This window comes from Oryza sativa, chromosome 10, assembly GCF_034140825.1.
Source record: "Oryza sativa Japonica Group chromosome 10, ASM3414082v1".
In the NCBI taxonomy this organism is placed as follows: Eukaryota; Viridiplantae; Streptophyta; class Magnoliopsida; order Poales; family Poaceae; genus Oryza; species Oryza sativa.
The window spans coordinates 23,051,179-23,076,853 of NC_089044.1; the positions used below are offsets into that span (position 1 = coordinate 23,051,179).

At 42.1% G+C, this 25,675-nt stretch overlaps 2 protein-coding genes across 3 annotated transcripts in view; both read right to left on the reverse strand.

The window, feature by feature from the left end:
• LOC4349418 (uncharacterized) overlaps positions 1 to 6,052 on the reverse strand; it is a 32,130-nt gene extending 26,078 nt beyond the window's left edge. Inside the window, exons 1-10 of one of the 2 annotated variants that reach the window (XM_015758581.3) lie at positions 5,748 to 6,052; positions 3,861 to 3,964; positions 3,635 to 3,769; positions 3,500 to 3,550; positions 3,232 to 3,326; positions 3,043 to 3,160; positions 2,367 to 2,468; positions 1,616 to 1,798; positions 1,378 to 1,538; positions 539 to 709 (exon numbers count right to left, since the gene is read on the reverse strand). In XM_015758581.3, the coding sequence (XP_015614067.1) occupies positions 539 to 709; positions 1,378 to 1,538; positions 1,616 to 1,798; positions 2,367 to 2,468; positions 3,043 to 3,160; positions 3,232 to 3,326; positions 3,500 to 3,550; positions 3,635 to 3,769; positions 3,861 to 3,964; positions 5,748 to 5,844 (1,217 nt within the window). In that variant the 5' untranslated portion in view covers positions 5,845 to 6,052. Of the gene's footprint in view, positions 1 to 538; positions 710 to 1,377; positions 1,539 to 1,615; positions 1,799 to 2,366; positions 2,469 to 3,042; positions 3,161 to 3,231; positions 3,327 to 3,499; positions 3,554 to 3,634; positions 3,770 to 3,860; positions 3,965 to 5,747 lie in introns of those variants that run through there. The other variant, XM_015758582.3, reaches the window with a different exon arrangement.
• An 8,068-nt stretch (positions 6,053 to 14,120) lies between these two features.
• On the reverse strand, positions 14,121 to 16,057 carry LOC4349419 (BOI-related E3 ubiquitin-protein ligase 1). The gene is made up of 4 exons (XM_015757662.3): positions 15,670 to 16,057; positions 15,474 to 15,580; positions 15,083 to 15,390; positions 14,121 to 14,977 (listed from the first exon to the last, which is right to left on the reverse strand). Exons 1-4 carry the CDS (start codon positions 15,744 to 15,746, stop codon positions 14,414 to 14,416), a joined length of 1,056 nt encoding a protein of 351 aa, XP_015613148.1. The 5' UTR covers positions 15,747 to 16,057; the 3' UTR covers positions 14,121 to 14,413.
• Between the last annotated feature and the right edge of the window lie 9,618 nt (positions 16,058 to 25,675).

The window sequence follows — 25,675 nt, forward strand, 5'->3', positions numbered from 1 at the left end:
AAACAGCAAGAATAACATACATAATCAACAGGAATATTCTGCAACAATTGCACAAAAGACAGGCATGTAACATGAGTAGTCGTTGTGTCAAACAAAAAGGAATGCTGAGAAGAGCCAATGGAGTACACACTTTTACATTAATCAAGCATTTCAGTGTACTAAAAACAAAATGGTGTACGACAAAGCAGGTGAATAGGAATATGTAATCAGCTCCTTGATGTTCCCTGGGAACAGGGAAGTCATCGAACTACAAGCACATCAGGAAATAAATCAGCCACTGCAATATGATGAACTTCTTGCACTGACCAATGATCAACATTCAGTATGTGTTACATAATGAAATTGAAAATATGTCAATCTCACCAACTTCTTGCTTTCACATTTGTGTGGATAGCTGGAACAGATCTTATGGGGCATCACTACCAGTTTTTCACTTATTTACTATCTCAGGGCAACATCAGGGAGATGGTAATTCTCTTGGTGCATAACACAGAAAGCAGAAGTAGCAACAATAACTAGAAAAAGAAGAAAGAATTACCTCCATTGTAAAATGACTTCTATATCTAGTTCACGATCAAGTTTCTTTATATCCTCGTTATCATCAACAACCAATCGGCTCATGTCAGATTTCAATAAGGATGCATATACAGATACATATGTCTTTCTAAGTCTTGCATTTTTCAGTAGTTGCTCCCATGATAGATTTCCACTGCATCCATTAGGAATATCAACATAAAATAATTGATAAAGTCATACGTACAGGGGGAGAACACCATGAAAAAGTACAAAAGTTAAAACAATGCCCACAGCCATATGTGATTAATTAATAACATGCTTTGGGTATAATCAGAAATAGGAAAAGATTGAGAGAGTGATTTACAGTACAACAAATAAATGCATCAAATCTATTGTCTAGGCTCTCCAAATTGGTGCTGCTTGATTGCCTTGTTACTGCCCAACTCCTTTCTAATCTACAAAAATGTTTGCAGCAGCACAGCATGTACAGTTTCATAAAACCAATTAACCAGGCATTTACAGCAAAAGACTAATGCTAGAAATCATGAAATGTCAAAAAAGGAAGACATGAGTCTGAGAATGAGTAAAATAGATGTCGGAATGCATGCAAGATTTCTTGTTAAACATCCTTACAGCAAACTGTTAAACATAATCCTGTTTCATGCTTATAAACAACTTCGCATGATCACTATCATTAAACCTTGATTGGTAATACCAACTACAGAATTAACATCGAATGAGAGTACCTTCAAATATAATCTAGCGGTACCATCATATTCCAATAAACATATATTTATCCACAAGGAATTTCTATCTGTACACCATGTGGAAGCCAGAGAAAGATATGCAGAAAATACACACCTTGCTTTCTTTGTTTCATGAACCACCACCTTGTATGCATACTTCCACCAAGACCTTGGGTCAGATTTGACTGGCAAAGATGGCCGGTAGTGAGCATATTTGAGACGTTGATTAAAAGAAGAAAAATTATCAGCCATCTTCAAGACGTCCCTGTAGCCATCCTGATATAAAGAACAAGGCGTACACATTCAACAGTGCCATTGGCACAGAGGGAGAGAGAGAGAGGGAGAGTACAGACCTTAGACAAAGACAAAGTAACGTCATCCAAATCAACAGCTGCATTTTGCAAAGCCTGTCCGGTTTTCTTTGCTTCATCAAGTTGTATCTTCGTATATTTGGCTTTGCCAGAGATAGGTCGTAAAATGTAAGTGTGTGTTTTTGAAGGAGGATTAGAACTGTCCTGCTTTCTGAACTCAAAAATCTGAAATACAATTTATGAAGCAGCAAGAATTTGTCAAGTGGAATAAAATTATTGGATGTAAACAGTGATATTGGCATGACCCAGCTTACGAAACCTCACTGCAACCCAGTGTCAGGAAATCTAGGCACAGTTTATGGCTGTTCAGTTAGTTAATGAAAAATGGACGACTGTATATGTGCAGAAGTATACAGTAATGATCGATGGTATGTTTTGTTATTAACACCGCCAAAGTGCCAAAATTATGGATGGGGAACAAGAGGTGAGATTAAGAGATAGGGATGAAAATTTGCTTAGTCCTCTCAAAAGATAACATTTCCTTTATATAAGACCTCCCTAACAATCTCAGTTGGGTAACTAATAGATTAGATGTACAGCTAAAGCTAATTATGATTGTTGCAGCTAACTTGCCAACTTCCTGAACAAGCTAGGTGACATCCTGCTGTATGCCTGCCTTCTTGAATCACTTAAATGGTCCCATGCAACAGGACAGGCAGTCATGGCCTCGTGCATAATATATATGCTCAAACATCAATTTTTTTATTAGCAATTGACTACAGATGGAAATTACCTGACTCCATTCTGAAGGTAATAGATCTTCCCAGGACTTATCCACACTCCAAGGACTGCTATCAGAATCAAAATACAATGCCAGGCTCTCAAGTTCGACTGACTGCAAACCATTTGCAAATAAACTATAAAAAATCAAGATCCATTGGTATGAAAATTATGAAAGATTGTCACAAGGAAAAGAAAATGGACAAGTACATTACGCCAAAGATTCTTAATCAAAATACATTCGCATCAACTAGAGATGTTTCTTGTGTTCCCTACTGTTCTAGAGTTCAACCTTCTGTTTCTTGAATATCATAAAATACATCATATGCGCTTTAAGCTGTTCGATACAACTATACATCCATAGTGCTCTCCTCCATCACTCTAGAATTTGCATCAACAAAGTTCACTACTAGGCTGCGGATGGCTTTGTGTCATGATAATAGTGTGTTTTGGCACCTATTGTTGTCCAAATTAAGATTTGTATTCCTTAAACGAAGGATATTTGAATTGCACGCCCCTTTTTTGAGAACGGAATGTGTCTTATCGACCAAATGGCATTGAAATTGGTGTCCATGCCCTAACTTTACTTTCCAGAAGGTTTAGTAGTGAGTTGCATAGAGATACCGGTATCCAAAAAGTAACCAGAGCTATTAAGGATTATCAAATTAGTGAGCACCAAAACAATATACCTTCTTAACTCGGTCCAAATCCCCGCCTGTGGCAAAAGTCTCCTTTCCACGATCATCCACAGTAAATGCTGAAAGCTTTGAGAGTGCCAAACCTGCTGCAAAAGGGTGGCCTGGATTGCTATAGAGAACAAGTTATTATCATTCTATATGCATTTTTAAGGAGAAATTCAGTAAACGGGATTTAAGTACCTCTCTGTGTCCTCATATCTGATATGAATATTGCTAATTGACAACTTAATATTTCCAATTACAGTGCTAATGAAAGACCCAAGCCATGACGAATTCTTCAAGAACAAAAGTGCCAGTAAGAAATAAATGAAGTGTTCCAAAAATAATGAATGTTAAACACACAACATCAATCGAAACAAAGGTAGCCAGATTGACTATCTGGCCAACTAGGTGATCCATTATCATCAGTACATAAACACATCAGCGAAAAACTAAAAGGGCTAAATACCAGTTCAGATTTCAGCTGTTGTTGGCTCTCCAATAACTTCATTTCCATTTCCTGAGTGAATAACCACAGATCATCAATGCATATGGCACTGGCATTGTTTCCATAACTCACTTTAAAAGGTCACAAAGTAATTACCCTGACTCTACTTCTTTTTGCCTCTTGAACGGCATCCTCACTGCAACCTTCAACTTGTGTTGCTGGTTCAGCTAATATAAATATTCGATCAAGATAAACCAAAACTGGCTCTTGACCAAGCCTGCTCCACGGGACCTAATAATCATTCACACATTCATTCTTTAGCTCAGCACTTCATATCTTAAGGCAAAAGTAAATGCACTGAGCTGAAGCAATTACAGCAAACCTTGAGCTTCACTGAACCAAGAAAACCAGCTTTCACCCTCACAGGTAACTTTAATGAATTGAGAGCCTCAGGCTTCAACTGCATGTTCGTGAGTTCTACATCACCTGAAATAGTATTTCAAAAAAATGTAATAGCATTAAGCAGCAAAAATGGATATATTTCATTGATAAACAGGGTCAATAGCTAGCAAAAGGAAAAACAAGTGGGTTTACAAGTTCCTTCTGGTATTTGACCAAGTTCTAGGAACAACACATTGTGTTCTACTCTAAATATAATAAATGCATGCCATTGTCTGTTCTGCAACGAATACATGCCACTATTTAGATGAAACAGCTTAATATCATAGAATATTCTATAGGTGGCCTGAGGAGTTCCCAGCCCATCCGTCCATGATGCCACATGATGGAATTGCCATCTGATGCCTACTGTCATATGCTTCTCGTGATAAATAGCATCGTGCAAGTTGAACAAAATCCTGTGCATACTTTCATGAACTATTGAAATCCATTCCATATACAATGTGAATTTACCTACAATCGTCGTAACATGCAAACCACGGATACATTCGTTTGATTTGTCTATGCAATCACTCAAACAACAATTTCCCTCAAAACATCTTGATGCTCTTACTGCCAACCATCAACACATGTTTTGGTTGATTGGCACCATGGAAAGCATATACCTAGTATATGTATGAATAGACCATCCAACTTTACAATTCTTCACAGAACTGGTAACAGAGAAGGACCAACTTCATATACTTTATGCGCTCAAGCTACAGGATCTACAAGTGAACACCACCCTACTCTTGTTTTCTTGCATCTTTATCTAGTTTATCCGAAAGGAATGGTCGTCTAGACAGTCAGACCAAGAAAATCATACATAGTGATAGTACTACTACTATTCCAATGATCACCTTGCATATTTTTAGCCATACACCACATTCCAGGCTTCCAGGCCATAACTGTCAGTGATAAGCAGAAGTAAATTGTCCAAACCGATAAATTCCCTAAATTCTGAATTACAGTTGCAACTCTGAGCGCTATGCTCTTGTAGTGTCGAGTAACAGCATCAAGATGTGTCTGTTAGCCAGAGAATTCAAGCGGTTTCTGGATTTCACCTAGAGGACATACTGGTGGCATGTCTAACATTTGCCCTCAATCTTCTTACATGGCTGCAGCTCTTGAATGGTATTCGTCCATGTTAAACATCCCAGATAACCGTGACATCTCCACCCTTCTCTGACAAACAGCTTCCTAATTCAATACTCTGAGCACCTATTAACACTCCACGATTTGACAGCAACCACAACTCACACTCTCACAGTCGCCAAAAAGCACTTGTATGAACTGCTGAGGTGCTGATACCAGCACAGCTTGACAAGATACTTTCGATCTGCAAAGCACTTCCCAGTCACTGCTCCGCATTATCGACATTGTCACTGCTTGTACCAACACTTGCATTCACGAAGTTTATGTTCCAATTGTGGTCCACGCATCAATGCCAGTCAGTTTAGTTCAGAAAACCAATGCGTACACACACCGATGGTCCAATCCTACATTGCTACCAACGAAATCAGCTTCCACATGAAGCAGCATCTTATGCAGACGCCAGCCATTTCCGATGGCACAAACGAATCCAACAATCACAAACTACACACTCAGATTGAACTTCCTAAAACTCCCAAACCATACGAAATCGCTGCTCCATAGCGATTCGCTACCTACCACTGTTTCTGCTGCAACCGCCACTACTCAGAAAACAAAGCAGAGCCGCAGCAAAAGTAGAGAGTAGCCGACTAAAGCCGCACGAACTAATCATCATCGACGGAAGCAGAGCGAGAGGAGGATAGGGAAAGGGGGGGGGGAGTGCGAATGAGGTCGTCACCTCTCCACACGCTGATCTTGAGGGCCTCCTTGCTGAGCCCCCGGACATAGTTGCCGAGGTACTTCTGCAGCAGGAAGGCGACCTGGTCCTCCAACATCTCCGCCGCCGCCGCCGCCGCCGGCGATCGGCGCCGCCCGCCGACGCCGCGAGAGCGAAGAGGCGAGCAGAGATTGGGGCGAGATGCCTCGCGCCTCCTCCTCCCGACCTTCCCTCCGCGCGCGAGAGATGAGAGAATCAATCGAGGGCACTGGACTAGAACTCAGTGGAAGCAGGCAGTCCACCACGGGTAGTTTCTGTGTCGAGGTAGGAAAGGAGATCGCTAGAAGGAGGAGGAGAAGAAGAAGGCGCGAAAATTACGGAGATGCCCTCGCGGTCGCGGCTGGGATGAGACGGGTGGCGTGGCGTCGGGCGATGTACGTGGTGCGTGCTGGTTAGTTACCGGCTCGGTCTGAGTCGTGTGGTAGTGTCCAGAGAAAATACACCTGGATTTGTTAATTAGTAAATTAAATAATTAATTGCTTAATTGCGATCAAACCGAAGGGCGAGAAGTAATTAGAACCTTTTTTAATCGCGCAAGCTGGATGGATGGTCGAGCAAAGTCATAATCACGGTAGCAAGTGACTACCAAACCAGCTTATTGTCGTTGATGAAAGATTAGGAAAAAGGAAAGGGAAGAGAAAAGAAGAACGCGGCGTGGCACGCAAAGTGCTTAACCAAAGCAGGCAAATGTCGACGGGGGATGTGGACGACGCTGACGCCGGATGCCTCGTGTGCGGGGCGCGCGTGACGACTCGAGCGAGCACGCAAAGCTACCTCTGCGGCGTTGTGCTGCCGGCGTGGCCACGCAGCCCAAGGCGCAGCCAACGACGACGCGTTCGTCGCATCGCCCCCGGCACGAGCGCGACACCTGCCCCTCTCTCTGCCACCGCACCTGCCAATACGTGAGCCGCCCGTGGATAGGGGCAACCGAAACAGGATAACAACTGAGGCTGGGTTTAGGTTACACGCTAAAATTGAAAGTTTGAAGAAATTAAAACGATGTGACGGAAAAGTTGAAAGTTTGTCTGTATGAAAGTTCGATATGATGAAAAAAATTGAAAGTTTGAAGAAAAAAGTTAGAATCTAAACTAGGCCTCAAAGGGTATTTTCCTCGTCATCCACTCTTTCGGGCGTGTTTGTACTTTGGAGGAGTATAATGTACGTGTGTATATTTATAAGGTGAGCGTGTACGTGTTACATACGTTTGCGTTTATAATGTGTTTCAAAAAAAAAAAAGCCGCAATGCTACACACACAGCACATCGGTACATCACAGGAGTATGCAAGTAACATTGGTTAGACTGAATGACTGAGTGCCAACTACTGTCAGTCGGTCAGATGCTATACTGATGCTAATGCAAAAGGATCAATCAAAGGAAAAGAGGAGGAACAAAAGTCACCTCGAAGAACAACTCCTTTGGATGCCGGTACGCTAGCTTGGAAGCTCGATGGCATTGGCCAAGGCTGTCTTCTTTTCGAGCTTATTCCTTTCTTCTACCACACTCTGCTAGTTACTTACAAGAATGGTGATCTGTTCTGATGGGAAATTCCCGCTTTACCAGCCCATCTGGAAAGAAGCCCGTCAAGAGCATTTCTGCTCTTCCATTTTGGAGTCAGCCCAGCCCGTTAAGAGTAAGCTACACTAGCATTTGGCCCACGTATCATTCTACTGTCATGACCGACTAGGCCTAAAAATTAAGCCCACTAGAACTGTTCGGAGTTCGGCCCAAAAATCACCCTTATACATAAAAATGGTTTATTCTCTGGGATCAAATGCTTTCGGTCATTGGATTTGGAGATTTGGAGTTTTTCAAATGAAACGGAAAAAAATGCTTTGGTCATTGGATTGGCACTACCAACGTCCAGCCAATGAGGTCATTAGGCAAATGTCAGTGTTTATCTTGCCTTTGATCCTATAGAAACCAAAAACGGATGATGACACCATTTCTAGAACATGTCTTTTTTTTTAAGTACGTGTTTGACCATTCGTCTTATTCAAAAAATTTAAATAATTATTTATTCTTTTCATATCATTTGATTCATTATTAAATAAATTTTCATGTACACATATATTTTTACATATTTCATAATTTTTTTTATAAGACGAACGGTCAAACATGTGCTAAAAAGTCAACGGTGTCAAACATTTTAAAACAGAGGGAGTATTTGTCAAGCTTGCTTTCTCTTCCAAGCCACTCGTATTGCCATGCGATTGCAAAAACTTTATTCCTTCTGCGGTTCTGCCTATTATCTTTATCGTATATGCCAACCTTTTTTTCTTCTTTCCTCCCCAGAACGCCTATCTCATTTGACTAGTTTGCACCTGACAACTACCTCATTCCCCATCAGACAACAAGACATATAGACCCATACAAAGTTGCAAACTATAATTCAGATACGGCAAGTAGCAACAGAACAAGATGAGACAACAGCGTTACGGTTAGAATATCACACAGGTGGCAAATTGGCACTGATCCATCTGAAATGTGACGCCCATTTTCTGTGTGCAAACATGCTCGAATAGGAGTGTGTGCACCTTGTTTATGGTAGCCAAGATCGAGAGAGAAGCAAAAGCATCCATCCCTCTATTTATCTGTATGTCAGAGCTAAGCTCAAATAATTTCTCCTGCCTCTGATGAATTTTCAGGCATTTATAAACAGACAAAAATGGTAACATCATTCAACACTCATGGATCTTCATGCTCTTAGAAAAAGATAATAATACCTCTAATTCTCAGACGTGATGCACGTGATCACCTGTTTACATGCATCTTGATGATGCGGATTACCAGTCCAATGTAATCAAACAGGCGTGTTTAATTTTGTGTAGTACGGGAGATCAATCAATTCAAGATTGACATGCAACATGCATGGATCGAGATCGCAGTGGCGGTAATCAATGGGTTGATTGGGTTGGGTACATATCTGTCCTACTGGTTGGGAGAATACGGATTACAGTACGTCCTTGGTGTATGTTCAGAAAGAAATTGGAGTACTGGTGGTAGTAATTAAGAGGAGCACTGTATGAGAATGGAGTACAGATAAGTATAATTAACTGGTAGAGAGTAAAGAAAGATTGTTGGGCACATGATCCTTGCCTGCCCAAGAACCGAAAGCATGAAAGAGGCGGCAGAAAAGATTCAGAGAAGTGGATATCCCCTGAAAGAAGCCTCCAGATAAAATAGCCTTATTCCAAGCAAAACTGATCAGGTGACCTCCCCTGAAAGAAGCCTCCAGATAAAATAGCCTTTTGAGAAAGCTTAGCCAGCAAAAAGTAAACGATCAGTTACTAGTGTTAATCAACTGCAATGATCAGTGCTTTGCCTACCTTGGCCTACAAATCAAAGTACTCCATCCGTCCAAATAAAAAGACAAACCCTAGATTTTCGTGTCCAAATTTGACTGTCCGTCTTGTATAAATTTTTTTATAATTCGTATTTTCATTATTGTTAGATGATAAAACATAATTAATATTTTATGCGTGACTTATCTTTCTATATTTTTTTCATATTTTTTTTAAATAAGACGGACGGTAAAATGTTGGACACGAAAATCAGAGTTGTCTTTTTTTTTTTTGGACAGAGAGAGTATCTATCTAGGTTAGCATGCTCTGAGCTGGACTCAAGTAGTGTAGTCAAGTAGTCGTATCTGTCAAGCTGTGTGCAGAAAGCCAAGCCAATCTTCACCCTGATCAAGTGATGCACACAGGTGAAAACTCAACCTTGTCGATTATCTTGATGCCCATTATAAAAGCTGACTTGTCCTAGAGTGATTATGAATGGCCTGAAGCGATAACGTACACCAGTTAATGTGTGCTAGTAAAGGTTTTGTTGGATTAATTGCCGATCGATCGATTGGTGATTATAAATTCAGAACTGCAGTTAACAGCAAGCAGGGTTGCATCGATCGATTGCCTTATCATCTCGCAAAGCGATATGCATGATCGATCCATCGATCTACTTTGGATTTCACGCTAATGTACATGCATGCATGTGGACAGACACACATGACATACAGAGTACAGTTTGGCACCTTTCGTCGCTGCCGGATCGAATTGATGAACTAACAAACATTCCGGACAGAGTAGAAGAGAAGGAACAAATCAAAATCGATCGAAGCTGCGTACGCAAGCGCCGATGATCGAGTGAGTGACAAGGATGGCAAACCAGACTCAGCAGATGATGGTTGAGATCAGCCTCGATGATCTATCTATCTATCTATCTGCTCGTGCACTGCGCTACAGGCCAGCAGCTAAAATTCGACACGAAACTTAGGGGGTGTTTAGATGGGGCTAAAACTTTTTAGCCCATGTCACATCGGATGTTTGGACGCTAATTTAGAGTATTAAACATAGACTAATAAAAAAACTAATTTCATAAATAAGAGCTAATCCGCGAGACGAATTTTTTAAGCCTAATTAATCTATAATTATAAAAAGTTTACTGTAGCATCACATTGTCAAAATCATGACATAATTAGACTCAAAAGATTCGTCTCGTGAATTAGTCCAAGGATATGGAATGTGTTTTGTAATTAGTGTATGTTTAATACTCCAAATTAGTATCCAAACACCCGATGTGACATGGACTTGGAATAAGTCACTGGAAACCAAACAAGGCCCTTATCGATCGAGAGCTAGCTAGCTAGATAGCGTCGACCTGATCGATCGTGGTATATACTCTCTCCATTCTAAAATATTTAACGCCGTTAATTTTTTAAAAAATGTTTGGCCGTTCATATTTTTTGAAAAAATTTAAGTAATTATTAATTTTTTTTCTATCATTTGATTTATTGTTAAATATATTTTTATGTATACATATAGTTTTACATATTTTACAGAATTTTTTTAATAAAACAAACTATTAAATATATTTAAAAGTCAACGGCGTTAAATATTTAAGGAACGAGAGAGTATCATCTTGATCGACTGAATCATCCTTAACGCTAAAAAGACGTCTACGACTGAACTCGAGATGGGCGAGATCGGTGCATCTGGTTGCATTGGATGGATAGATCACTCGATTGATGTAGTTGAGAGGAAAAGGCGATCGAGATCGATGCAAGATCGTCCACGTAGCCGTCGAACATGTCCTGTCAGGTTAGGACCAAGCTGACCTGGCAGCCACTAGCCTCGAGTCTGCATGCACACGCATCACCAATGTGTCTAACAAACTATACGAAGCAAGATGAGCCCTAGCGAAAAAAGTAGTACATCCATTCTAAAATAATTATAAATATAGATTGTTTAGTATATATTTAAAAAGAAAAACTACGATAACTCTTATTAAATAGTGTGTAGATAAAAGGCTCCCATCGGATGGCTTAATAAGCCAAAGAAAAAGCCAAATTTTGAGATTGATTTTGAAATATTTTCAACGTAGTTTCTTTATCAACATTGTCTTTTAAATCACCAAGAATACATTTATAAAAATTTTATCTACAAATTTATTTTTATTTCGTAATAAGCCGTTTTGGCTTATTGGGAAATAAGCCAAACGATGGGAACCAAAATTGAGATGAAAGTTGAGAGTAACATAGAAAAAAAAAATTAAGTATATTATGGATGCTCTAAGTTTATTGCAGGATGCACATGACGGGACATGGCACTACGTAGGGACTGCTTAGCACAACTCCAGCTGTACCTCAGCTAAACAGTTTCAGCTCCACCTAAAATGAGAGCGAAGGTGGGTTGAGCTCTCTCACAAAATGAACAAGAGGTAGAGTTGGGTTTAGGCAGCTCCACTCCATGTCTAACTCCTGGAGATAAATTTAGAAGTTACGGCTCGACTGATCATTGTAGCTACTAGATGGGCTGGCGATTTGGGCCCACGAGCTAGCTAGTCTCCTTGACCCACCTGTCAGATGCCACCCAGCAGCAAGGAACAAAGTTGCAGCAAATCGAGCGCTCGATCGTGGCAGATCGAACTTTGGCATATATACACGTAGGAGTAGTTTATATGTACCCAGTCGTGATGGATATCGAGTCGTTTAAATTGATTTCTTCCATGTGTGTTTGGGCTTCTTAACTTCTTTTGCGTGCTGTATAGTATATTGCATTATGATCGAGTACAAGTACACGTACTCCTACACTGTGCCGGACGCAAGTTTGCTCGTTGTTGAGTGTGTGCACCGATCTTGATCAATGATACTCTGCTTAGCCACTATTACTACACGTGTATTAAGTCTAGAATAAATTGGTCTCGCTTGTACACACTTGAAACATTATAAACATGCTACTATGTTTTTTTATAAGCATATTTGAATATAATTTAATAGTATGTATGTTTGGTGTTGAAAATATTACTATATTTTTTTATAAGCATGATTGAACTTTAAATAATTTTAACTTTAGAAAGGTTAAATTATCCTACGATATAAAACGGAGCTGTATACACTAACTTCTTTGCAAACTGAACAATAAACCAAAATACCACTGCATGCATGCATGTGTGCATTTCATTGTGGACTGCTCCTTTCACGGTGCATATACCGTGTCCTCCTGCAGCAGCTGATGGAGATGGATATCAACGGACACGTCTGGAGTAGCAATTAACTCCTCCTGTGACTTTTTCAGAAGATGTAGCTCATGACACAAGTACGTACCGTGTTGACAAACCATACAAGAAAATCGGAGTTTTTTTTTTTTGTCTCTCTACACGCCGTGCTGGTCGGTCGACCTGTTCTCCACCCGCCAGCAATTAACCTGCACTCGATACAACCAACATGGGCCACGAATTGAACACTACCGTCTACCGTACCCCTCCGATTTTTTATAGAAAAGGGCCTTAATTTTTTTTACATTCGATTTACTTCAAGAATCAATATAAATATAAAAATATAAATCACGTATAAAGCATCTTTAATAGTAGTAAATCAAATAACTGCAGAATAAATATTTTTAAGTAAGACGAATGTTTAAAGATATGTTAATAAGTAAATTAACTGTGTTTTCTTAAAAAAGGAGGAAAAATAGAGAGCATTGTTCGCTCCCCACTCTATTGCTGAAATGAACTGGCATTTCATTACTGAAATACAACTGGTAGAGTAAGGTTTTGTCTCTACGCATCACACTGGTGTGACGGTGTCATCGCACCGCGATGCACCGAACAAAAAACAACTGCTACAGCAGTGTTATGCAGTATACTAAAAATCAGAGATATTGGTATTTAGCAGCAGCATCAAACATGTGGCTGCTATCTATACGTAGTATCAGTCTGTTTAGCGTTGCTTGATGTATCCTTGGTTAGTACGCAACCAACAAGTACACGAGGAAAAAAAAGAAACTTGACAAGGGCAGGGCATGCAACCAATATCCGTACCAATTCCAGTACATCCCTGGAAATTCAGAATTCAGGCGGTTCCGTTTCAAGCTGACGCTTCAATTCAGACTTGAGACGCAACATTTTTCTTCTCTTCAAAAAAATCTTCAGAGAAGCAACAATACCACACCTACAACATTTCTACCACCTACTCCACAGTGCACAGTCTTGGTGGGCCCAATTCTGGACAGCGGGGCCCATCTCTACTACGACTGGGCCCACGTGTTAGGAACTCCCAACGATTATCTCTCAGGAACTGGAATTAATCACGAATTGCGCATACAAGATTTCTCAACCCCGAAGGATCGAGCCGCCGCCGCCTACGCGCGCATATTCCAGTTCTTAGCCCCCATCTCCTTGTTCTTCGTTTGCGTTTATATTACATAGTTTCGGCTGATCTCTCTCTCTCAGACAGCTCATGCCAGCTGGTTGTTTACTGGACCCATTGGTCACCCTTGTAGCGTGGATTGGGCCTCCTTGCTCTTGGCCCAAGCTGGACTGGTACTTGCTTCTTCTTGGTCTTGAAGTCTGGTTTTCCTCCTTGTTCCTGGGCATCTGCTTCCTTGTCGTCAGGCTCCAGCACCTCTTCCTCTTCTGCTCCTTCTTGTATCATCTCTTCTGTATCTTCTCTTGCTCTTGGTGGAGATGGAGGCCTGACACCACGGCCCAACAAAGCCTCCTCCACTCCTCCGCTATTGATTCGCTGCTGCGTTTTGCATCGCGACGCGCGCCCATCCGGCCGCCCGGCGAACAACCGACAGCGCCGCCGCGACCCACTCCCGGCCGCTCGATCGCGATCGGACGGCCGCGCGCGCCCTCACGTGATCCCCGCGCATCTCCCGCCACTACGCCCCCCTCGCCTTTAACTGCAAATCGCCAACCGCGCTGGTGTCTGGTGGTACACATCTCGCAGCACTTTTTACTGCAGCAACTGTACAACGGACCAAATCACACAACACAACGCAGTAAAAAGAAGAAAAAAATTGCACTCTAGATCGATAGCGATCCAGTGTCAGTGACTGTGATTAACCCTCTGAAATAGTATATGATCTTGACTAATAATGATACAACCGAGCAGAAAGATGCCAATTATCATTTGGTCTTGACTAATATGATCTGATAACAGAGAGATCGAATTGATTAAGCAATGCAAAAAAAAAAAAAGAAACTAATACTAATAAAACTTTACAATTTTTCATTCATTGTTCAGAGTTTGGCTTTCAATGGCCATGCATGTCCCGAGGAGGAGGGGAGCAAAAAAAAAAAAAAAAAAGGCGAGGCATTTCTGTACCAATCGTTTTCTTTTTTTTCACGAGATGAAGACCTGCACGGTGCCGGTGACCGCGCCGCGGCACGTGGGGCAGGCGGCGGCGATGGCGGTGGAGACGGCGGGCTCGCACGCCTCGCACACGCAGAGGTGGCGGCAGGGGAGGAGGACGACGGAGGACGGCCTCGCCCGGCACGTCCGGCACGGCCGCGACGGCGGCGGCGGCGGGGTCACCTCCTCCACTCTGTCCGGGTCGACGAACCCCGACTCGGCGTCGTCCGCGGCGGCGGCGTTGGGGTTGATGTTGTCGTCGTCCTCCGGCGACTTGCTGCCCCTCGCCTGCGCCGCGGCCGCCGCCGCCTGCTGGAGCTGCGCGTGGAGCGCCGCGGCGGTGGACTGGTCGGCGAGCGCCTTCGCCTGCCACGCCGCCGCCTCCGCCCGCAGCCGCGCGACGCGCTCCTCCAGCTCGGCGCCGCGCCGCGCCGCATTCGAGGCCTCCGCCTCCTTCTCCCTCATCCGGCGCGCCGCCGCCGCCTCCGCCGCGCCGAGCAGCGACCGGTAGTGCCGCCGCCTCACCTCGCCCAGCGCGCGGCGCAGCCTCTCCGTCTGCAACAAGCAAAAGCGACGCCACCACCATCATCAGAAAACACATCGCCGAACACCACCAGCGGCAAGCAACGAATCAAAACGATCGACATCGACGATCCTCACATGATCCTGGAACATACGCGCCATCTCGTTCTTGCACCGGTCGAACTGCGTGGCGAGCTCGTCGGAGAGGAGAGACGACGCGGAGGAGGTGGTCGTCGTCGACACGTGCTCCGACCCGCCGTCGTCGAAGTCGAGGCGGAGCCCCGTCGACGCCGGCGGCCGCTTGTTGTGCAGCTGCGCCAGGCTCACCACCTTGTGCCCCTGCGCCTGCGCCTGCGGCTGCAGCGACAACATCTGCGGCGGCGGCGCAGCAACCATGGCCGCCGCCGCATCCGCCTCTCGCGGCCGCTTCCTCGAGTTGCCCCCATCTGCAAAAAACACCATCCATCTCAATCTAATCCAAGAACCGGGGAAAAAACACGCAGATCAAGAATCAAAGGCGATCAGTTACCTCCATCTCCATGCGAGAAGTCCAAGAAGAGGGGAGGCTGCTGATGCTGCTGGTAGTGATACTCCATGCCCGCCGGCCTGGTGGTCTCCGGCGAGACGACGACGCCTCTGCTCAAGAAATCCAAACCAAGAACACCAGAATCAATCACCCCATCCATCGTAACTCTTCCCCGATCAAGAGCAGCGACGGTGAGTACCTGGCGAGGAAGAGAGGAGGAGGCTGATGCTGCTGCTGGTGGTGATGGTGGTGGTGGTAATGCGCCTGAACTGCCATTGGTCCGCGGCAATTGCAAGCAAGGTGGGGGAAGAAAAAGAAGGGGGGAAGGAAGAGGAGGAATGAATCGAGGCGCGCGCCAAGTGTGTGAGGAGGCACCCCGGGGGCGGTGGTGGTAGGAGAGAGTTGCGGGCAGCGCGAGCGAACTGGTCCTCTCCTCCTCTCCTCTCCTCTCCTCTCTTCTTTTAATCACGGCTTCATCTCTCTCTCGCTGTTTCTTTTCTCTCTCACGGTCTCACCTCACACGCATCGCCTGGCATCGCGCATGCAGACGCAGCAGCAGAGAGAACACGAGGAGGCGGTGACCCGCTGTTGCTGCTGATCGACTAGGACGTATTTATTCCTCCCTCCTCCCCGAATTGGAGATCCATTACGATTGATTCGCATTTGCGTTACGTGAAAACAAAACTGGAGTTTTTGAATCTACGCATTTAAATTGCACCGTGTTCACACTTTTTTTCCCCGTATGGCTAGACAAGGAAGTAATTAACCCATGTTCTTTTTAGCGTATATTCACCGAATTATTGAAATGAGATCTAGGTTTTAAAAAACAATCCTATTAAATTGCTTAGACCTTTCATATTACTCCCTCCGATTTTTAATATATTGCGCCGTTGATTTTCTAAGATATGTTTCACCATTCTCTTATTTAAAAAATGTAATTACCATTTATTTTATTATGACTTGATTTATTCTCAAATGTTCTCTAAGCGTGACTTATTTTTTTTATATTTGCATAAAAAATTAAATAAGACAAATGATTAAACATTTGTCAAAAAGTCAACAACATCATATAATGTATTAAAAAATGGAGGTAGTATTTATTAAGTTTATTTTTTAATTTATCTCTATAATTAAATTGATAATTTAAATGAAACGGGGCCTTAATGTGCTGATGATTTGTATTGTTGGTGAGTATAATTAGCCTTTTCCTTTTTGATAGATTTTTTCCTTTCCGTGGAGCTAACTACAATAATTGGTGACGATATACTACTAATTTTATCATGGGGAAAACGGGCACGAAAAACGCTTTGTTTTTTTTTTTTTGCAAACGGTGGGCTTTGGGTTGGTGTTGTGACTTGTGACATACTATCAGATCATGTCACGGAACTATCTTGAGATTTCTTTCCCTTTTGTAATCAAATCTCTTTCTGTGAACGATGATGAAAGCTGTTGAAATACCCCAAGCTCTCTTGATTGCGGAATAAATCTGCAAGATATCCAAAAGTTCATTGCAACCTCCAAGGGCTCTAAAATGTCTGGCGTGCATTTATCAATTTCGCGCATGGCAACCAATAAAACAAGGTTAAAGAAAGTGCCATTGCCAGCTATATATTGCGAATTAATATTCTGATATTTTTTAAAAGCATGACATGTTTTTCTTGTTTCAGAGTCCAAAATATTCTAGCCATAAAGTTCGTTACGAACTGTTTGTGCACCCAGCTGCATATGCCCTGGCTCTCCGAATTTGAGCGGCAATAGCTATGGCTTTCTTTCACCGATAATCACGATCTGAAAATTTCATAAATATTGGACCATTCTATGATTCTTTTATTATTTTCTCCTAATCCTACGGTTCCAGAAAACAATCATAATCCTGTCACCTTCTCGTATGCATGAAAATGTTTAATTCCAGCCGTGCAATCAAAATTCACACTTTTCACATTGCCATGTCAGCGTGGTGCCGTTTTGTACGCTCCAAACACATTCGTGATGTCTGAATTTTTGAATGGTGAATGTGTTGTCACTTAGCATCTTGTGTTCTTGGCAGAGCGAATAGGTCAGTGTCCGTGTTCAGTTTCAGACGAGCAGATTGGTAGATTTTGAGTTTTAGACGGACAGATTAGCCGGCTTTAAACAGGGTCGTCCTCACGTTTATATTCAGAGTCCTGACTAGATAAACGAGGCCTGAAAGTCTGAAACACATGCGACGTAGCTTTCGTTGCTTTGGTCAAGCACAAAGCCATGGTTTGATGGTTTCCATCGTCAAGATCGATTGTTACCCACTAGCATGTCCAGTAGTACCACTATGATTTGAACTGCTGACAGCTTGCTCATTTTCGTAGCAAATGTCTTGTTTTTCTTTCTAATTTCAAGGTATAGCTAGACGGGCGTCTTCTGAATAAATACAGACTACAGAAAAGCTTGCGCCTGAGAATTTTACTCCTATACAAGTTCAGAGCCGACAAATTAATCCGAGCTAATAGTATACTATAGATATAAGTACTTATATAGGACTATGCTAGACGTTTTTATTGTAACCTTGGGGAAGTAGATGGAAATAAAATATTCTATCCGTTTTGAAATGTTTGACACTGTTAACCTTTTACACTTTTTAGCATTTGTTTGACCGTTCGTTTTATTTAAATTTTTTGTGAAATATATAAAATTATATGCCTATATAAAAATATATTCAACAATGAATCAAATGATAGGAAAAGAATTAATAATTACTTAAATTTTTTAAATAAGATGAACGGAGGGAGTACTAAGTTAGCTTTTGTTTGTTTTTGTTTTGTTTGGTCAAGCTGTAGGTTAACTAGGGGCTGCACAGCACCAAGGAAAAATGAGGTGGTAGTGGCTGCGTTACCATTCAAGACGAGGCGATGGGAAAGAGACGTTGCATTGCATACTCGCAGTCGCATGCACACGCACGACTGACTGCCGCCCCGCACTGTGGTCTGGCCTGGTTGACTCGCCGAACAAAATTACAAAAAAACCTGAAAGAAATCAAAGCAGAAACCGCGGATGCGTCCGTTTGGCGGAAGCGATGATGCCGATACGATGCGATTGCAACGCCACCAACACGGCAACGGCGATAGGAAAGGCACCGCAGCAGCAGCTGCAGCCTGCAGCGCGACGCGTCGTGTGCGTTGCGTTGCCAGTGCCAGTGCCACCGGGGCACGCGTACCAAACCGTGCAGTTATGGCGGTTATCATGTAAGATAATGTTTCTGAAACCACCATATATATCATGATAGTCGTCAAACTACAAGGTTGAATGTGGCCCTAACTTTAGACACATGCATGGAGCATTAAACATGGACGGAAAAAAATTACATAGTTTGCATGTAAATTGCGAGACGAATCTTTTGATCATAATTACGTTATGATTTGACAATGTGGTGATTAATTAAGTTTAATAGATTCATCTCGTAGTTTACAGGCGGAATCTATAATTTGTTTTGTTATTAGTCTACGTTTAATATTTCAAATATGTGTTTGTACTAATTTTTTTTTATCAAAATCAACTAAACACGGCCTCTATTCCAAATGGTTTGGTAAACATGGTTCTGCACTCGCGTGGCGTCCACCGTCCAGCGGCGTAGGCTGAACGCGAAGGGCACGACCGACAGACAGACACGGCGCCGGATGCCGATGCGCGGCGTCGACGGCGACGGCGGCGACGACACGGCCGCGTTTCGTGGACGGCGGGGCGCTCTTCTTTTTTTTACCTATGGTCTCGAGCTCTGCATCTGCACGGAGCACTGTGCTGTGCTGTCCGTACGATGTTCTTGGCAGGTCTCTCTCCTCCTCGATCGAAATGGCAGCAGGCCTCCGCTCCGCTGATGTTAAAATTTGTGGACACATCTCTCATGTTTTCACGCGAAAAAGGTTGCGAGAGACAGTGCAATCCAACCCCATTTATTACTGCTTTCTTCTTCTGTTCATCGGGTATTGGAGTTACTAGCAGTCTAGCACTACTCTGCGTTGCGGATTTACCGGTAGTAAAAAAAGGACAAGCATATGCTTTCCCGAAAGCAAAGCCACGCTGATGCATAGTAGGAGGAGGAGGAGTTACGCCAATGGCAGTCAAACCAAACGTCGTCATCTTTCTCATGCTGATAGGAGTACGAGTGCTCCTTTTTTTTCTTTTGTTTTTCATTTGTTTATATCGATCTAGAAGTATAAGCTCAGTGCATCGAGCAGTGCTGCAAGCAGAAACCTGAGATTAATAAATTAGCAACAACAGCAGCAGCAGCGATGCTCCACTCCACTCCAACAACAAAAATGAACGGCTTAGCTAAGCTCTATTACGAGTAGCTAATTAACCCCGGTTGTTAGTGCATCTACCACTAATTGACCTGTTACCACTTACCACTACCCTACCCTATGGCATGCATTGCAATTCGCAAGCACCATAATTAAGCATCATATCGGGGAAAGGGGTAAATGCAATAGAAACGGAAGAATTGAGTATGAAGTGCATTGATGCGTACCATGCATGCACACGATGCATGATATGATTTCCCTTTGCAAGTGTAACAAGCAAGCAGCGAATCAATGGCCCGGAGAGGTACTATGACAGTGAAGAAAAGGCACCAACATGCAACATGCCTGCACTGATGCACTTCCTAGCTCATCTTGGAATTCGCATGCATCCATGCATGTTGCTTGCTAAATCAGCAGGAATTAATACTTCAACCACTATGGAGGATCGATCTATCGGTCGTAGCACTGCCGAAAGGAGCTACATGAGAATAGACCTTTTTTTTTTTTTTTTGACACAGCTCGCTTCAGCTGCATCTTTTTTAAAGCTGAAGCTCAGACAAACAGTTTTAGACTCTGTTTAGATGAGACTAAAACTTTGAAGTCCCTATCACATCGGATGTTTGGACACTAATTAGAAATATTAAACGTAGACTATTAATAAAACCCATCCATAATCTTAGACTAATTCGCGAGACAAATATATTAAGTCTAATTAATCCATGATTAACCTATGTGATGCTACAGTAAACATTCTCTAATTATAGATTAATTAGGCTTAAAAAATTTGTCTCGCAAATTAGATTTCGTTTATGTAATTAGTTTGGTATGTAGTATATATTTAATACTCTAAATTAGTGTCTAAATACAGATACTAAAGTTAAGTCTCTGGATCTAAACACCACCTTACCTTCACCTAAAATATAGTAGCGGAACTAGGTGAAGCTCTTACAAAATAAATTACAGATGTGGAGCAGAGTTTAGGCTGCTAAATTTAGGAGTTGAAACTCTACTTAAATAGACCCTAACCCTAGTTAGGAGTAATTTAATTACTTACTAACACACGATGCGTAATCGCTAGGGAGGTCGGCAGGCAACAGCAGCTGTGGCATATGCATGAAAGGTGCTTGCCAATTGCCATGCGTAATGGGATGCAATGGATGGATGGACCCTCACGCCGACGGTGGCCGACGTGTGTGTTATCGATCCACATCGTGATCGTGATCCCAAGTCTTCAACAGCCGGCGTACGTCCGTACGAGTTGCCTGCGCTACATGAAATGCAGGTTCAGGTAGCTAATCAAACTTCTTCACTGCAAAAGAAAAAATGAATTACCCCCTCCCTCCGTTCAAAAAAAATCTAATCCTAGTTACGAACCTAAACATATACTCCCTATGTTCTTAAAAAAAACCAATTCCTGACTATAAATCTGGATGAGGAATTGATTCTTTTTGGGATGGAGGGAGTACATATCTAGACTTGTAGTTAGGGTTTATCTTTTTTTTTTTACAGTCTAGTACTTCCTAACTCGATCCCTCTCCAAATGTTCACGTGCATGCATATAGTCTGAATTGTATATATTTAGAACATGTTCTTTTTAAGCTATTTTACTAGATTATTGAAACATATTATTTGCGGATCATGACCTAGAAAAAGCTAGTAATATGAAGTTGTTGCTTTTTGTCTTTGAGCAATTATCGGGTCTTAAGATAAATTTCCATAAAATTGAATTATATTGCTTTGGTGAAGCGAAAGATTTTGAAAACGAATACATGGAACTCTTTGGTTGTTCCACTGGTCAATTTCCATTTCGGTATCTGGGTATCCCTATTCATTACAGGAGATTAAGAAATGCCGATTGGAAGGAGGTTGTAGAACGCTTTGAAAAGCGTCTAATCAGTTGGAAAGGAAAACTCCTATCTACCGGAGGACGGCTAACATTGATTAATTCGGTGCTAAGTAGCCTCCCGTTGTATATGATGTCCTTCTTTGCCATACCAAGAGGGATACTTACAAAGCTTGACTACTTTCGCTCCAGGTTTTAATGGCAAAGTGATGGTCAAAAAAAAGTATCGTCTTGCTAAATGGAACATACTGTGCCGCCCCAAGGAACAAGGGGGATTAGGAATTCATGATTTGGAAATTAAGAATATGGCTCTACTTAGTAAGTGGTTATTCAAGTTGCTCTCCACGGAAGGGGTTTAGCAACAGTTGATGCGTAATAAGTATCTCGGTGATAAACCTCTTCCTCAAGCTCAATGGAAGGCAGGGGACTCACACTTTTGGTCTAGCCTCATGAAGGTGAAATGGGACTTTCTCCGTTTTGGATCCTTTATAATTAAAGATGGCTCCCAAATTAGGTTTTGGGAAGACAAATGGTTGGGCAATTCAACCTTGAAAGAACATTATCCTTGCCTTTACAACATAGTTAGGCATAAGCACGCTACAGTTGCACAAGTCTTCGAAAACAATCCTCCATCTTTTTCATGGCGAAGAGACCTTATAGGATCAAAACTAGCAGCGTGGAATAATTTATTACCGCGCATCACTGGTTTTCATTTAACTCAGGAGCAAGATGAGTTTCATTGGAACTTAACCTCAAATGGGGAGTTCTCGGTGAAGTCTCATTATCTAGCTCTAATTCACAGCAATGTTCCCAACATTAATAACCGTCTTTGGAAATTAAAGATACCCCTAAAAGTTAAGATTTTTCTTTGGTACTTGCGCCGTGGAGTGGTGTTAACGAAGGACAATTTGATAAAAAGGAAATGGCAAGGCAATAAGAACTGTTGTTTTTGTTGCAATGACGAGACAATTAGACATCTTTTCTTCGAATGCCATTTTGCCCTTTCTGTTTGGTCCATCATCTAAACAACATCTGGACTTCCTCCACCATATTGTGTAGCGCATATGTTTGGGAGCTGGCTTGATGGAATTCATAATAATTTGAAATCACATGTTCTGTTAGGAGCAGCTGCTACTTGTTGGTCGCTTTGGCTATGCAAGAATAATGTGATTTTTGATAAAAAAAAGTCATATCTTCAATTTGCAGGTTTTATATTCTCTTATCCATTGGCTTCGTACATGGGCTATCCTACAGAAGCTTGGTTCGCGGGATATGGTAGTTGTGGCATGTCAACATTCGGAGAAGGTGGTCAAGGAGTTTTTTACCCAGAGATATGGGTGGTGATCTAGTCTTAGAATTGGTGGTCCTTAAAACTCTGTGCTTTTGGAGGAGATGACCAAGGAGTTGTTCATGAGTGGCAATTTAGTCGTTAGATTGATGGTCCTCAATACTCCATGTCATTCTTTTTTCCTTTCGAGTGTGGTTTTGTTTGTTCAGCTGTGTGCATCTTAGTTATGTAGAGGCCGGAAGTGTGCTCAGGATAATTGTATCACCTTGATGTAATTGACTGAGTTCAATAAAAGCTTTCATTATCTTAAAAAAAAATATTTGCTTTATGTTTTAAGAAACATGTTTCTCTTTTAGCTATGCACTCAACTTAGGGGTTTAATTGAAAAGTTGATGGGTCTCCACGCTATGGATCAAATAGAGACATGTACCATGAATATTATAGTAGTTAGAAATTCAACAATTATCATATTATAAAACCTAGCAATTCGCTCAAGATTATGATAAAATTCGGAAATGGTGGATATAGCAATAAAATCATTTTCATGCTCACATTATTTTCACTATTTTTCTTTATTTTTGTCGGTTACTATTTTCACACTGGGTCGGTAAAAGTTAGAAACGAAACGTTGGGTCAGGGATTTTCCGTGACCACATTCTCCTCCATAATGCACGGGGCCAGCCTCGTTTTGTTTTCTGGCCCTCTTTACATTTCAACTTTTTTTTAACTTTTAACTTTTTCGTCCTATTGAACTTTTTTAGGGCATCATCAATGTATATAGGGCAAGTAATTTATATAGATGGGACCCACATAAATAGACTTTAACTATAGCAATCTCTACAATGTATATAGATACAAAGTAGCATTAGGAGATGAGAGAGAGATAGAGATAGATAGTATTATTTATTCCATATGGGTAGTCCATAAGCTTATGGATACCTTTTTATTATTTTCTCAATATGGACTAGTTGCACAATGGTAATAGGTAGCTGAATGAAATATAATATTGCTTATGGACTACTTTTATTTCACATTGTGGATGCCCTTATATACATAAACTTCCAACTTTTTCGTTACATCGTTTTCATATTGTTTTGGTTACATAGTTTTAATTTCTTTAAACTTTTAATTTTGGCGTGGAACTAGACAGTTGCGTTGTTTTCTTTTCTGTTGCGTTGCATCTCCAGTGATCTGTGCGTCTGTGTGGGGGCAACGTGATGTTACTACTGTTGCTGTAAGAGTGCAGGAGTGGAAGCTGTCGAGTCATCGAGATACGCGAAAAGAAAGGAGGAAAGCTAGCAATAGCATAGCAGCTCGGTCCACGACCACAAGGCAAACTGCAAAGCAAGCAACCAGGCAGGCAGGAAAACCAAAACCAAAACCGAAAGGGATTGGATTTCATTCACTGATGATTCCTTTTTCCCCTTGCAGGATTCGATTCGATCATCTCACTGCAGTTGCTTGCTGCTGCATTGCGCTTGCAGGCAGCACAAACACACTAGCAACACTAGCAGGAGTACACGATACGCTGATACGCTCCGTCTAATAAACATCTGATTTGATGACTCTCTACTCGTGATCCACGGCAAAACTATTGACAGCTGAAAGAGACTTCTCCTGCTGCCGTTGCTTGCTTTTCATGAGTATTACACAATGCCGTTGTCACTACTACCTGTACTTGACAGCAGCTATATACTGTAGGTTGCTCCATCGATCTGTGCTGACAACATGGATTGGTTCCACTAGCTACCAATGGTTGGTCTTTAGAGGTTTTTTTAAAATAATGAAAGCTTTATTAAGACTTAGTTAAATACATCAAGATAATACATTCCAACTGAGTCCACCCCCGGCCTCTACATAGAATGCACACAGCCAAAAAACTGGACCTAAGAACACTTCCTCATCACAAAACACAGAAACTAGTGGCTATCAATCCGTAGACTAGATCGCCACCCATGCTCCTGGGTAAAAAACTCCTATGCCACCTGGTCCAAACGTTACGATACCACCTGATCTTTAGAGGTTTGGCGGATCAAACGACGATGGATGCAGTAACATGAAAGAAGAAATGCGTGTTTTGTTACTAGTAGTGCAATAATAACAAGAAAAATATATACTATATGGGTAAAAAGAAGAGCACTGCGTGGGTGAGTGCGTGAGGTTTATAGTGCTCGTGATCTGAATATCTGATCCGATGCTGCTAGCTGCTGCTGGTCGATTGCAACTATAACGACCATTTGAGGTGGGGCGGCTCAGCTCAGCTCGCTGCTGCGCCAGAATTTACGCTACTCCTCCTACTACCTGCTCTCTATATACAACCTACGAGTATGACTATGACTCACCCATCCACTCTACCGATCGATGCATCTATGCGAAGATTGAACAGCCACAGTGCTCGCCACCATCGACGCTGATATCGATTCCATGCATCTTCCCGTCCAAAGATTGAACAACCACACCGCATCTATGCGATGCTAGTACAGTACTACGCAGAGATTTGGTTCTTAACTATCATTGCCACAATTCACTTCAGACATTGTAGTTTACATATTGTAAGCTATACTTGTAGCTAAAAAGCTAGGCAAATGATCGTGTATATGACATGTGGGACAAGGTACTAAGAAAGTATCGTAATCACAACTATAACAATCAATCTAACACAAGGTTAAGAATTAGTGATACTCCAATGTGTATTGTGATAAGTTAAAGCATTGAACCAAACGCTCTCCGCATGCACCAAAGCAACACTAGTACATTGAAATGAAAGAAAGAGTGTACTGCTGGTGACGCAGAGCTGCCGACGAGA